At 48.1% G+C, this 15,341-nt stretch overlaps 1 protein-coding gene across 1 annotated transcript; it reads right to left on the bottom strand.

Annotated features, from left to right (window-relative positions):
* Positions 1-2,598: 2,598 nt before the first annotated feature.
* SELE (selectin E) lies at positions 2,599-10,790 on the bottom strand. Its single transcript, XM_011371729.2, has 14 exons — positions 10,728-10,790; positions 10,335-10,410; positions 9,420-9,806; positions 8,802-8,909; positions 8,197-8,382; positions 7,252-7,437; positions 6,957-7,145; positions 5,807-5,995; positions 5,497-5,685; positions 5,123-5,299; positions 4,501-4,611; positions 3,773-3,794; positions 3,595-3,667; positions 2,599-2,692 (listed from the first exon to the last, which is right to left on the bottom strand). The coding sequence occupies exons 2-13, from the start codon at positions 10,387-10,389 to the stop codon at positions 3,610-3,612; spliced, it is 1,857 nt and encodes a 618-aa protein (XP_011370031.2). The 5' UTR covers positions 10,390-10,410; positions 10,728-10,790; the 3' UTR covers positions 2,599-2,692; positions 3,595-3,609.
* Between the last annotated feature and the right edge of the window lie 4,551 nt (positions 10,791-15,341).

Raw genomic sequence — 15,341 nt, 5'->3', positions numbered from 1 at the left:
AAGGACTTCGTTTCATTAAGCCTAGTCATTTTTTAAGATTATTAATATTTTTTAGACAACTGTGGAGTATTGACGCAAGGGCCTATATGTACACCACTTCATACCCACTAGTACGGTGATAGTAAAAAGACAGACAGCATCAAGCATCGGACCGAATGTGGAGAAACTGGAGCCTTCACGAGTTGCTGGTAGGGTTGTAAAATACAGCAGCCCTCACGGAGAACAGTTTGGCTGTTCCTCAAACAATGAAACATGGACTTATCGTATGACCCAACAAAACTGCACTTCTAGGTATATACCCAAGAGAATTGAAAACATAAGTCTACTCAAAAACCTGTACCTGAAAGTTCGTGGCAGCATTATTCATAATAGCCAAAATGCAGAAACAACCCAAATGTTCATCAACTGATGAATGGACAAAGAAAATGTGACATAGCTATACCATAGAGTATTATTCAGCCATAAAAAGTAATGAAGTACAGATACATGCTACAAATGAATTAACCTCGCAACACTACCCTAAGTGAAAGAAGCCAGACACAGAAGGCCATATAGTGTATGATTCTATTTATATGAAACGTCCAGAATAGGCAAATCCATAGAGGCAAAAAGTAGATTCGTGGTTATCAGGCACTAGGGGAGAGGAGGTGCACAATGACTGTTGATGGATATTGGGTTTCCTTTCATGGTAGTAGATACGTTCTGGGATTAGATAATATTGATGGTTGCTAGAATCTTGCGGATATACCAAAAACTATTGGATCGTACACTTAAAAGGGGCAAATTTTACAGTATGTGTTTTATCTAAATAAAATAGGATTTTTAAGAAAGAGCCCATGCACAGAGCTAAATATAAACGTGTTTATTATCAAACTTTATAGTGTCATGTCAAATACGTATGACATAAGCTTAAATAAATACATACTTTAAAAATTGTAAAATATTCTAAATCATAATTTAAAATACTTTATAAAACCCAAACACAGATCACATTTATATTTCATACAGCAGTACATATAAATATTTACAACATTTGAACAGTTGGAGATAATGGTAATTCATCATTCCACAGGTAGCCTGATCACAAAAGCTGTTTTTTTCTCTCTCGTTTCTCAGAGTTTTTTTGACCCTTAGAAACCTCTGCTGTTCTGATGCTTATCATCTCTCTCTGTTTACTTTTGGCTTTGCCCTTGCCACTACGTAGCCAATGCTTCTCTGAAACTTTGCTTTTTTAATACATGCTAAGTCGATGGAAGTATGGGAGAGTTTTGATCCTCACAGCCTGTGAGGTTGGAGCAGCTTTGGCAATTACTGACCGAGAATTTCTCATTGCCAGTCATCAACCAATAATTGGATTCCTTAGGAATTTTAAACTCCCTTATAAAAAAGCGTAAATACTTGCTCATACAGGCTTTTCTCTCTTCAAGAACAGCCTAACAAACCATAAAACAATTAAGAAATAATTATTAGACATCTTCGCTTCATAAAAATTCACGAAATGAAGCCTTTACATGAATGACCCTGCCACGGATTCAGAGTCTGACGTGCTGTGCAAGAATTCTCTGTTCAACATCTTCTCAGGAGCGTGGAGCACATTGCATTTCTACATGATCTTTCAACAGCCACGTTCACAGCACTGTGCCTTCATCTATCTGCCTTTACGCTTCTGTCAAATCAGAACATGTGGCCTCATGGAGGTGTTCGTCATGGAAACCACACATTTCTGAAAAAAAAAAAAAACCCTGACAGTGTACAGGTGTATGCCATTTAGCTTTTACTCTCCTGATCCTATTTGTGTTTTTAAAAGCAACTGTAGTAAAATATTCAAAATTTTACACTGCTTACCATTATTCATTGCTAGGGAGCAGTATTTGCCCTTTTCTTGAAATATATTTACTACAGATGTAACATTGGTCTTTCATAATAAGCAAAGAGGTGGTGATCTAGGATAAGAAACTATTACCCAATCATAGTCCTAACATTTACATATTTTAAAGCCCCTATATCACATGTACTGATTTAAGAATTATGGAATATATATTCAGTGCAAGTAAAAAGAACACAGTCTCCTAGGATGCTTTAAAAAGAGTGAATCCCACAGGGATAAAAGTGATTAAGACTGTGCTTAGAACTCCTCATGAGAGTATTCAGTAAGTTTTGCACTATTTACACACTTTCCCGTGCACTCAACTGTGGGCATTAAAAGTTTGTTGTTTTTTTCCAAGTCAGTAAAAGAATATCATTGGCCAATTTGTTTTCTCTAAGCTCTTGACAGTTACTACTTAACTCTATGACAACTTTATAATCAGCAGCTGAAACATTGTGATGGGTAAAAGAAAGAAACAATGTCACAAAATACTGTGTTTCTCCACCAAGATTTCAAGATGAGCAAGGAAGAACTAGAGAAGGAATTCTGAGATTCCAGAGTCTTGGTCTCTTCAGTTTTGCCTGGGAGGGAAGGTTATTTCCCTCCAGGATCCAGCACTTCCCAGATCCTGAGAATAGGAAAGAGAAGACTGAGTCTATCTGGTGGTGGGCAGGCCTGGCGCACTGGGCTTTGGTCCTTTGAAGTCCTCTTGGGCACTGTGGTCCCAGCCGTAAAAGTGCAGGAGGTAAGGGCCTGAGATGCAAGGATTGCTCGCTGTCTCCACCATCTTCAGGTGTCTCCCTAATTTCCTCGTTTGCTTGTGTCCTGCAAGTATAAGAGTGCGCGCCATCAGGACACTTGATGTTCTGCATGCCAATAGCAACAGCAAAACTCATCTTCTGTTCACCGTGTGTACTCGTACTGGTTAGTCCGAATGTAAACACCAAAGTCCTATTCAGTTAGGGCAGTGAAACTATTCTGTATGGTACTGTAATGGTGGATTCATGGCATTGTACATTGTCAAAACCGAGAGTGAGCCCTAGTGTAAACGGTGGACTTCAGTTAATAATAACTGTCAACACCGGCCCGTCGGCTGTGACAAAATGCCATAGCGATGCAGGATGTCAATGGTGGAAGCAAAGGAGGGCAGGGGCCGGGGGAGGTTGCAAGTCTGTACTTCCTGCTCACTATTTCTGTAAACCTAAAACTGCACACACACAAAACTATTAATTAAAAATATCTATTTGGAGGGGACTCGACCTTCCAAATTCCCAGAAAGCAGAGCAGAGTAGCTCAGACCACAGATTCTGGAACCCGACCGCCTAGCCTGCACTCCCAGTCACACCGCTTAGTGGCTTGGAGAGTTTAAGCAAGTGGCCTAACTTCCCTGTGCCTCTTTCTCTTCATCTGCATAATAATAAATATAGTAACAGCGCTGCCTCGTAGACTCCCTAACTGAGAACAGTTCCTAGACGCAGTGAGTGCTGTGTAAGGGTTAGCTATCAGCGTCATCGTTAACCTTCACAAGTGAAATGAGTCCAGAGAGGCCAGACCCTTACTCCTTCCCCTCCTTCTATAAACAAATGAAGCAGCATTTCATAAAATACAGGGAAGGTGGTGATTCCCCACCCCCAACCCCAAAGCAGCAGACTTGGAGGGTTAAGGAGCAACAGAACACGTGAAAAGGGTATCTTCTCTCAAAGCCACATGCGATTCTCCAGGCTTACCCGATGCCCTGGGACTTAAATGGACTCAGAAGGCGTTTGGTAGGACCCATCTGATTGAAGGCTTTGGCAACTGCTGTGGAATACACGAGAACACTCAGTCAAGAACTGTTTTCCAACACGAAGCGAGAAAAAAGTTGTAGAGTTTGGATGGCATGCTATGTACAAGAATGCAGCTTACCTGGCAAGAATAAATTTCTTTGCTGCAAGAAAAAGAAAACCATTAATTTGGACTAAACGACTTCAAGGACATATCAGATCCAGAAACAGGAGGACTCTGCATCATCAGGAGTTGCAAACTCAATGCTTCAGGGCCCCTGTAGTAATCAGGGCACCAGCACAGCTTGGTGGCACCCGGGGCGGAATGCAAAGCGGTGGCTCAGCCGCGGGGCCCGGCATTTTCTACCACAAGCAAATAGCCCCAGGCTCAGCCTGCCAGGTTCAGCCATCAATTTCATGACAAGTCTCAAATCTGGACTCAGTGTGGAATTTCCTATCTTGTCAACATCAGAACTTAATTCAAAAACACTCTGTAGGCCAAACCATGAATGTGGCGAGATGTGTTTGCATGTTTCCTACAAGACACTCCCTGACTTAAGCCTGCATTCTAAATAAGTTTCCTGGAAACATCTTGTCCATTCTGCTGGGAGCACTGGCCATGGCAGGCTCGTCGCCAGCTCTTTGAGCATCGGAGACTTCAGTGTGAATGGCATTTCCTGGCAGCTCCGAGCTGCGCGGTAAACCCCTTCCCTAAGACTTCTGTGTGGTTGTGCTGCAGCTTATCATTCATCTAGTAACTAGATTCTAACTACTGTTTAAACCTGCGAGAGATTTAAATCTGACTCCTGGATGACAGAAAAGATGTATTTTTCAAAAACGCTTTTGGAGTACATTCATCATCTCCCTCACCTTTCTTCCGAAGACGTTTCAGAAGCCAGAAGAGAAACGATGCTAACGTCAGGAGGGAGGTTCCAGCGACCGAGAGTCCGACTGCCAAGGGGACGTTGGACGTCGCGGGAGCTAAGGAAATGGGGAGGACCGTCACTAGAAGGGCCCGTCTGCAGTCCTCCCGTGCGGGTCACCGGCCCTTTCCCTTGCGCCCTGAGTACCGTGCACAGAGCAGAGAGCCATGTGGTTCAGCACGGGAGAGGGAGACGGGGCATTAAAGGCCTTCGAGATCTACCCCGGCTTTCACAAGCCGGTGTCCCCGCCGCCAGGCCCCACACTGCACCTCGGCGAGCACGGCTCATCCCCCCTCCCCCTCCCCCTCCCCCTCCCCGCTTTCTCATTCTCTCATTCTCCTTTCCGCCCGAGCTCTCCTTTTCCCAATTATCACAGTTTACCCATTCTATCAACACGTCGCCTCTTCTGTTTTCTCTCTGTCCCCATAAAATTAAACATTCACCAGTTTGCTCCCCTGGGCGACCCTCTGACCTTTCTGGTTTGGACAGAATGACCAGTTCATCATGGTCGCCAGATAACCCCCCTTTTCCTCTCTAGTCCCCCAGACCACCACCAAGCAACGCCTCACCTTCGCAGGTAGGCGGCACCCCAGACCAGTGTCCCGTGGCACCACACGTCAGAGCTGCCGAGCCGTTGAGCGTCCATCCTTCCGGGCACGCAAACACGCACAGCGCACCGAACACTGGCGCCCCGCTGCAGTTCATGTCGGCTGGCCCAGGAAAATCCAGGCCTGGACACTGCACCACTGCAAGCGAGCGGCACACGGGCAGAGGTTAGGGAGAGCACCGGGGACTGCGAAGCCTGGCCGAAGAGTCGGCAGCAGCCGTAACTGAGCACTACTTAGTGTTCAGCATGTGGAAATTAGGATCAGGCCCCTTGGGGCATCTAGGGTCAGAGAATCATACTTGCCCTGTGCCCCTTAAAGTCTGAACAGAGTCTTACCTTGGCAGGAGGGGACCTCCTGTGTCCACTGTCCCTGAGGTGTGCACTCGAGCTGAGCTGCCCCGTGTAGTTGGAAGCCTTCCTCACAGCTGAAGGCACAGGAGGTCCCGTAGGTGAATCTCCCAGCAGGGGCGTGGGTACACCTCACCAGGCCACTCTGGGGCTGGCGGACAGCGTCACATTTCACAGCTGGAGGACACGAGCAGGGTCGTTAGAAGTTTGTTTATATCAAGCAGCAACAGGTTTCTCCAAGTAACCAGGTCCCTGGCTCGTCCAGAGCTTTATCTTAAACTAAAAACAAAACATGTACCTTCACATGTGGGCTCCTCACTGTCCCACTTCCCCGTGGGACCACACTGGAGCCTTGCAGATCCCTTCAACACAAATCCCTGCTCACAGGAGAACTCGCAGCTGGACCCGCTTTGGAAACTTCCAGAAGCACTGGGAAGACAATTCACGTAGCCTCTCTCTGGGCTGGACAAGGCTTTGCACTGGAAAGCTGAGACACCAAAACGACGGTCAGAAAATATTGCAGTGGAACAGGATGGTCCTTGGGATTTGCGTGAACCTAGTTCGTTTTGGACAAAGCAACACTCGGAGAACTCAAGACTGTGACCCCCTGGACAACGGGGAAGATGGCTGGGTGTTCTTTGAATTGCAATCCCTTTGTCGACGATGGCACTAATTAGAAGACTAGGGATTTCTGAGCACTGTTTGGCATGCAAAGGAAGTTAGGGCCAAGAGAAAAACTTTGTGTAGTCAGAGAACCACGATGGGTCCCAGATGCTCACAGACAATGCCAGGGAGAGGGGACGATGGGGAGGAAGGCAGCCACATAAAACTTGTCTGTTCTGCAGCTTGGTTTTGGTCTTGTGACTTTTTGCCACTGGAAATTATTCTGTGCTATATTTGGCTATAAGAATATTGCTTATTTTTAATGTTTTTGCTCTCGCTTTAAAGTGAATTAAATTTTGGTGTTTAAAGTGAATTAGATTTTGGTGTTTATGTATTAAGGGTGTCTCTATAGCTGACACCACGCTTGAAGCAGCCTCATCACTGCTAGTTATGAGCAATTTTAGAAGAAAGGTTTGACAAAAGTTATAGCATCAAGTCATATTCTCCCGATCCTCCTTCTGAAATTTTCCAGTGTGACTCCCCTTAGATTAAGGCATCTGCTTACTCCACACCAGTGCCTGTCAAGTTGCATCGGCACAGCACCGTGACAAAACCAGCAAAGCACTGTGACAAAACCAGCAAAGCACCCTTTCTCATTACATGCGATTCTTTCCCTGCGTGAGCATTGTTTCTTTTATATGAATCCCAAGGTATAAGATGAATGTTGCCCATCAGATCTGATTTCCGCAGTTCAAGCAGGCGTCTGGTTTCACGCTAGCTGCTCGGCCTGGGGGTCGCTGCGCGTGAGGCAAGGGGGTGTGTACAGGGGTGACCTGTGGGCTTACCTTCACACACTGGCGCTCGCTGTGTCCATTGCCCTTGGGCCGTGCATTCAACCTGGGCCGGTCCCTGCAACCGGAAGCCTTCCTCGCAGGTGAAGTCACAGGATGACCCGAAGGTGAGCTCTCCGGCGGGGGAATGGCTGCAGCTCACAGAGCCATTCTGAGGATGGCCGATGGCACCGCACGTCACAGCTGTAACACAGGCACCCATTTATATGAGCGGGTCTGGCTTGGCCACTTCAAGCACAGGGTGAGGAAGAGAATGTTCGCAGTGAACCTGGACATGGAGCAGCTCTACCTTTACACATTGGCTTCTCGTTGTCCCAGTTCCCGGACGAGGTGCACTGGAGGCGCTGGGGCCCCAGTAGTTCAAATCCTTCCTCACAGTGAAATGCACAGGTCGTGTTCCATGGGGAGCTCCCGGGGCTTTGAGAACATTCCACGCGTCCATTGGCAGGGCGTGTCAAAGCATCACACTCAACCACTGGGGATTCAGAAGAGCACCATGAATTTCACAGAAGAACGATATGTCACTTCCTGTTGCACTGGAGCTTATACCAGAGCAAGGAAGCTGCCTTTGAAGCGGGGATCCTGGAAGTCCCACATTATTCTTGGGGACACGTACACCCGCAATAATGCTTTTATGCTTTGTTCATCTTTCTGATTTTTACATTGACTATGCTGAGGGACCTCTGATCTATTTGATCAAATCTCTCGTCAGATCTCTCAACTATTTTATATAAGGCAAAAACGAAGGGAAAGAACAGATACTAAATCAGGATTTATGACTTTTATCACAACTTAATGTCATGATAAGGATGCTCATTTATTTTAGTCCAGTAGGCCCTGGAGGAAAGAGTTTTTTGTCTCTGGCCTAGAAAGATAAGACTGAGAGAAAAAATATAGAGACTACTTGATTTTCATGGTCCTAAATTTGTCCATTGTTGACGTTAAACAGGGAAAGAAGGTGAGAGTCATTAAGAGTTCTGGAGTGTGGTTCTGCTGTGTCATGAGTTCTACAAATCACCAGAAATACCCACTTCAAACGGACAACAAACCTCTCTCATACCGAGCAAGAGCCATCTCGGCCATTTGTACTGGCTGAGAGGATGAGTCCGATTAAAAACGACAAAGAGAGCTCTCCCTAGAGCTTGGAAACATTCCACGTTGGATTTTAGGAGAAGCTGCGGCACGAGGGAGGACCCGGGGAGTGCTCCGCGTGCCACCATGCCGGGAGACTTACCGTTGCAGGCTGGAGGGGAGGCGCTCCAGGCCCCCGAGGACGTGCACCGTGTGGCCTCGGTACTGCTGGGCAGGTAGCCCTCCTGACAGCTGACGGTGCAGGAGGAGTTGTAGCTGAAGCGCCCCAAAGGGTGGGTGCAAACCAGGCTCCCGTGCGCGGGGGCTTCCCGCTCCTGACAGGTCACAACTGAAAAGGGAATGCAAGTCAGTCCTGGGCCTCTCTCAGCTCCCGTAAAGTGGGACGGAGACTGGGACCTACGACTACTGCGCATCGGACGCTTGCTGTGTGCCAGGCCCCGCGGAAACGGTGTGTCTGCATTTGTTCACATCACCCTAACCCCAGGCCTATGAGGTTAGGACCGTCGTCATCCTCATTTACAGGGAGGAAGCTGGGACTCAGTGGGTTCAGCCACCCATTCGAGGCGCCATGACTGCTAAGTGGTGACTCTGGGATTTGAATCCCAGAGGCTCAGCCCTTAACCACCAGTCTGGTGTCACCATGTGCCCCAGGGAAAGGGAAGACATGCAGAGCTGACACCACAGCCAGCTAGGACACGGGATGGTGCTACCACCTCAAGGGAAGGAAGAGGTGAGATGGAGACTTACCTTGCTCACACCTGAGTCCACTGAAGCCGGGGTGGCACCGGCAGGTGTAGTTGTTGATGGTCTCCACACACTCACCACGGCCGCTGCAGGATGTTTGGGTACAGGCAGCTGTGGAAAACATAATTCATGACAAGGAAGGTAAGTTCCTTTGAGATTAGGATCGACGGTGTGCAACAGAGATGTCACCAGTGATACAGAGTGCCAGAGACTGTAACTGAATGTTACGGGACACCAAAGCTGAGTTCTAGGCTTAACTTGTTTTAAACCTTGATGTGAACATACAGATGTCCAAGGGTACAGCTGCAACTGGCACCAAGAACAGAGAATTCACTTTATCACAAGCTCTAAAGCTCGTCCCCCTGCCCTGTGTGTGTGTATGCACACTATGTATGTATAGGGCTATATGTGTGTGTGCGTGTGTGTGTGTGTGTGTGTGTGTGTGTATGTATTCTTGCCTACGGTCACACAAAGAAGCAAAAAGGGATTCTTTACCAGGCAACCAGAATGCCTTAAAACCATATCTTTTAGGACATAAAATCACCACAGGGACCCGTTCCCGCAGACCACCAGGGACTCGGCGAGATGCCGAGACTGCCCGCGCCACCCGCCCGGCCGCACCTGTGTAGCACAAGGCCAGCTTCTTCTTGCTGCACCGCTCGTCGTTCCACTTGCCGGCGTCCTTGTGTCTCCGGATGTAGATCTCCACGCAGTCCTCGTCGCTCTGCTTATTGTTCGGTTCGCCCGGAGCCCAGTTCTGGGCTTCCTCCGTCAGAGGCCTCTGGGTCCCTATCCAGACCCACTGATTGTTGACCTTCCTGATCCCAATCCAGTAGTAACTTGGAGAGTAGTCGAACGTGGCGTTCAGGTGCCGGATCTCCTCCTGGTTTTGAATGGCGACCAGGTGGGTGTACCTCTCCTGACAGTAAGCGCTGGCCTCGTCAAACGTCATGGGCTCCGGGGAAGCGTTGTAAGACCAGGCGCCACCCTCCTCACACAGGAGGAGCCCTAAAGGGGAGGGGGTGGAAGGAGGGAGAAGAATCAGTCCCACTGCGGCCTGCCTCTTAACGGGGCTTTGTATGGTCTCATTTTTGGCAGAGTGACCTTTGGGATGACTCAAACTCTTTTTACCTTTTCCAAAGTAAGAAGGGGTATGGATGGAGAAACTCCCATTTACTGCTTTACCTGCGCTCACCTACCGTAACCTATCAGTAACTTTACAGTGGAGCAGTAATCAGAATAACAGCTTTTTGAGCACCTAATCTGCACCCCAGCACTGTGCCCTCGCAGCGCCTCCAGCATAGGTGTTCGTTTTATGAGCAACACCTCACACATAAGGAAGCTGAGACGCGGAGGTGAAGGAGGTGGCCCCTAGTCCAGGGCAAAACACATCGTGGGGAGAGGCCAGGGATGCTGCTGAGCATCCTACTGTGCACTGGGTGGCCCCCCGCAGGGAAGAATGATATGCTCCAAATTTTCAGTAGTGCCAAGGATGGAGGACGGGGATCCCTGATCCAACTAATGGCACCGACTCACCCAGAATGAGAGCAGAGAGAAGCTGCGAAGCAGTCATGACTCCAGTTCTTCTCATCTGAAGATCCGACTTGAAAGGCTGTTGGGGGGAGGGTACAAAATCAGTTACAGAGTGAATCCCAGGTAACCAGTTACTCGCATCGCCCTGCAGTGATGTTTACATCAGCGTGATAAGATTTTAGGTAAAGGATTCCAGTGTCACAGTCTTTATTTCAAAGATGTGTATCTGAATGAATAGATACCAAATTTAAGGTTTTCATTATTTAAGTCAAAAAGAAAAACTAGATTTTAACTAGTCTGGATACAATGAGAGTCTCCCCACGTCTTTGATCAGAAGGCTTCATTCATGCCGGTCACCTGAGCGTCATGCCCAAGGCTGCTCTTGTAATGACTTACTGTTTCGTATTGAGGTTGGTTCCAAATCCGACTCCCGGAGCGTCTCTGCTGCTTCTGCCTCGTGCTGCTCTTGAACTTCTAGTGCTAAGTCAGCCAAGAACAGCTGAGCACAGCTCCTGCCGGAGTTCCTTTATAGGAGAGCTGGCTTCCTGTGAGTAACGGGAGGGTACAACCAAGCCCTGTGAAGAGGAATTTCCCAGCAGAGTCCTGACAGTTCCCTGGGAATACCCACAATGCTAAAAATCACAGTGATGTCAGAGACCCTGCCCGTCAAAACCAATTCTTTTTGTGTCTACCTTTTTTATTTTACATGAATTCTATTCACGTGCCACAGATGCATAGTTTTTAATTCTAAGAACATAAAACATCTTTAAAAAGTTGAAAAGCTTTGCTGATTAGCAGTATGTCTTCTGTAATTGTGGTTGTCATAGAATTTTATGAACGTACACAAACTGAGAATAGCGATGTCTCTGGGGACCGCTGTCCTCAGTTTTCTCACCCGAGCTGTCAGCACTGGGTCACCCTCGTCTTTCTCCTCTTTCGCCTACCACCTCAACCCATTTGGAGGTGCACTGTCTCGCAGAGGCATGAGTCACAAGATTCTGTGCATAGTTATGGCTAAATCACTAGAAATAATAACTCTAACATTTATTTAGAACATATCTCTAACATTTATTGAATGCTTACTATGTGCCCGGTCTGTTCTGAGTATTTCGCGTGTTCGTCTCTATGATTATTCAATCCTCAACAGCCTATGAAGTGGGTACTGTTATTATCCCCGTTTTACAGATGAGGAAATTGAGGCACCAAAGATTTTACTTTTCTCATCCCGAAGCACAGAGCCAAGGGGCTGAAATCCAGGCCGTCCGTCTCTAGAGCTGGCTTCCCTAACTGCCACCCCAAACCGTGCCCCACGATGAGCCCCTGTTCTGCCATCCCCTGTCCTCCCCTTGCCCACTTCCTCCAAGAACGACACGGTCATCCCAGCTCTCTGCCAACAGGGCCGTGCTTCAATTCTGAGGCGGGAAGGCGGGAAGGCGACCCCGTGAGCAGTAGACAGAGAAAGCAGTGGGGACGGGCCCCAGGTCCTCAGCGTGTGAGGAGAAAGAGGACAGAGAAGCAACCACGCAGGCCGAGCTGCACCTAGGACAGGTTGTTGACCACATGTCACACTTTCTAGGAGATTCTGGTTCATGAGCAAATTCTCTCTACAGCTGAAGTGCAGAATGATTGCTTTAAATGTGAGCTGACAGAACTCCGGGGAGGGATGAGAGGGCGGAGTGGAAGAGATGTGTGAGCAAAGGTAGCTTGTCGTTATTGCTGTTCCCAGAGGTATGATATTCCAGACCCGCAGGGAAGCTACACTCTCCCAGGGGAAGGCCCTGAGGCTGGGCCTGCAGATCAGGTACCCAGGGTCCTGGGAGCTGAGTGGCTTCCTTCAAGCTCTCAGGTTGCTGACGAGGCCACAGACAGATGGGTTTCCCTGTCGTGGAGGGATGCCAGCGCAGTGGGGGGGCTGACAGCCAACTGTAGCTTCTTCACCTGTGCTTTCCCGTCAGGGCACCCCCTCGCTGGAGACCAGGAATGAGCTGAAGAGGAAATCGGGCGAGAGTTGAGTAGCTGGGGATGTGGAATCTTACCTGCCCTTCCCAAATAAACCTGATTGCCCCCACATAACAGGACAGTTAGAGGTGTCTCGAGGCCCCACTGAGTCTCTGAACCCTTTCAACTCTGGCTTCACGTGGGTCCCTTTACGATGCCCATCCTGGCGTAGGCAAAGAGAAGAGGCGAGAAGACGGAACACACAAGGCCACACCCTAGGCTCCACCACCAGGGCCGTGTGGTCTCTGAGGCACCACACTTCCCGCCTCATCAGCCCCTGTCCTGGAAGTCCCCTGCCCTCCTCCACAGCCTTTAATGGGGCACCAAGGACTGGAACGCTTTCGCTCCTGGGCCCAGGCCAGCTCGTTCTCGTTGTGGCGAGGGGGCATGCTCGAAGGAGCGACAGAGAGCCAGAAAAGGAACGTTGGTGTTCCTAAGACAAATGCTACGGTTTCATCCAAGGCCGTCCTGTACACTGTCAGTAGCCAGGAGATCGTTTGGTTTAACGGGAAGTGGCTCCAGCCATGCCCACATGGGTCAAGACCACCTGCCGAGGCATGAATTTCACTTTGCTTCCTCACTGCTGACGGGGGCGAAGCGGCCACCTCTGGCTTTCCCGAGGCCCTTGGTTTCCTCGTCTCTGGGCAATGTCGCTGGGCACTTCTTTTTTGAAAACCGGGGTTACCTGCTGCCCAAATTCTCCTCTGCTAACATCTGAAGTACTTCTGCAAAGTGTAGGATAGGGAGAGGACATCCCAGTAAAGATTCGATTCTATCTGCAGAATATAAATGCACACCCAAAATTGTGAAATAGAGTTTATATCAGTGTACCATCCCAGTGTGAAATGGCGTTCCTTGTTTGATCGAAACATATGCGTTTTGTTTGGAAAACTGGTCTGGTTCCCTCTAGATCCATCTCAGAGGGAAGGCCTGTTCACTCGTTTGGGATTTGTAGACATCTTAGGACATCTGAGTCAGGTAGGCCCCATGGGCGCTGTCCCTGGCTTTGTTCCCACCCCCAGGGAAAAGAATGGGGTTCTCAGATCTCTCTCATATGAAGAAGACTCACCGGGTAGCTCGTTTAAAACGGCATCTTCTGGTCCAACACCCAGAGACTCTGACTCAGTAGGTCTGGGCTGGGGTCCAGGCATCGGCACTGTAAATGAATATCTCAGGTGATTCGGAGACGGATGCCCAAATCGTACCACACGTTGAGATATGTTGGCCCAGCGCCACCCAGTTTGGGAGAGACTCGTCAGAAGCCCCAGTGGCTGCTGCTCTGCTGTAGGTACCAGGATTTTGGTCCAAATGTCACTGCACTTAATCCCAACACCCTCTCTACTGGAAGGCTAGAGGCCCCACTGGTAACAGTGCTGGGCAAACATAAGGAATATTTAGGGTGAGTGGGTATTTTGAATTCTTATATATGGAAAGTAAATGGTTTTTAGCCAAGGAAAGAATGGCTACTAGAGAAGTAACATAGGTGTGTATATATTAGGTTATTCTTTTTTCTCCTCCGATTTAAAAAGACCCTGTAATCCTGCTAATTCCCCTTTCTAAACTTTCTAGATGATACTAAAACTTATCATTTTAATGTGGTTCCTTGCTTCCTACTTGGCAGAATCTTATCTTGAAGCTTCCGTTTTGCGTTTTGGGATCTAAGAATTAACTAATAGGAATATCTTCAAAATGAGCCAAGTCTGGTGAATTCCCAGAGCGGAAGAAACAAGTAGGGGCGGGCTGGTGAATTGACAGAGCTTTTCCTGAATGTAGCCAGACTGTTTGCCGACAGTCGTAACAGGGGGAAAATGCCCCTGGATTTGAGTGAAGCCCCCTTGCTTGTTTTCCTTGGCCGCCGATGCTGCTTGTTTTGTAAGTCAGAAGTTTCCTGAAGGACTATTGTTAGCTTTGTGCTAGGTGCCTCACAGCAGAAAAATCCTGGTGGTCACTTTTTGAATAATAGGAGATTGCTGTGTTATACTCATTGGCTCTGTGCCTTGGAGTAAAGCTTCTTTGCCTTTTCAAGGCTCAGATTTCCCATCTAAGAACCAAAGATGCTCGACCATAGTCTCTGCAGCTGTAGCATATTATAACATTATGTATAAATATCGGACAATATCCTGCTGGTTTCAATCCAAGTGTTCATTATTTTCCTTGCTGTGAAATTTTTAGCTAATCGTTAATAATAATACCATATACAGAGTGCCTACTGTGCATCAAGCGCTTTCCATTCATTACTTCATACGAATTTCACCAAATGAAAGGTGGACATTAATTCCATTTTTTATAGGATGAAACACAGAGGATAAGTAACTTGCCTGTGTTTTTTTTCCCGCTGACAAGTGGTTGAGCAGGGATTCAGATCCATGTCTGTTATTCTAAAGCTTTTAGGATGACTCCATGCCTGTGCAGATGGAAACTTAGGCAGGGAAGCATACCTGAGCTTCTGCATGGAAGAAAAAAGGTTCCAGCAACCTCCTTGGCTTCTCGCAGCCCCACCCTGACCTGTGGGCTCAACGTCCTAGGCTGGGTTCCTTCTGAAGCAGACCCTGTGACAAGCACGTGGCTGCAAGTCTTTTATTTGGGAGTCGAGTGAGGAAGTGAGAAGGAAAACCAAGGAACGAATGAAGGGTGTGCTGATACGCGGGTTACCCCCGTGGGAGCAGGGACGCAGAGAGAGCTGGGGGGTGTATCCACCAACTGTGGTCAGTCACGGCGGAGGGCTCCCCCACAGATCCCGGAGTCAGAGAAGGCCCTCCACAAAGGGTCACGGGGGCTTACAGCGGGATCTGACTTAGGTTTCCAAACATGGATCTGTATGCTGTGCTGGGACGAGATAGATATGTTAGTTTTCTATCGCTGCGGTAACAAATTACTACAAATTTAATGCCTGAAAATGAGCCAAGTTATTTCATAGTTCCCGTGGGTTGGAAGTACAGGGGACCCAGCTGGTTTCTCTGCACTGGGTTTCACATTGCCAAATTCAAGGTGTCAGCCAGCTGGGCTCTTCTT

Source organism: Pteropus vampyrus, unplaced genomic scaffold (assembly GCF_000151845.1).
Source record: "Pteropus vampyrus isolate Shadow unplaced genomic scaffold, Pvam_2.0 Scaffold194, whole genome shotgun sequence".
Taxonomy (NCBI): Eukaryota; Metazoa; Chordata; class Mammalia; order Chiroptera; family Pteropodidae; genus Pteropus; species Pteropus vampyrus.
The sequence above is the reverse complement of the archived record's forward strand: the minus strand, read 5'-3'. Positions and strand labels throughout refer to the sequence as shown.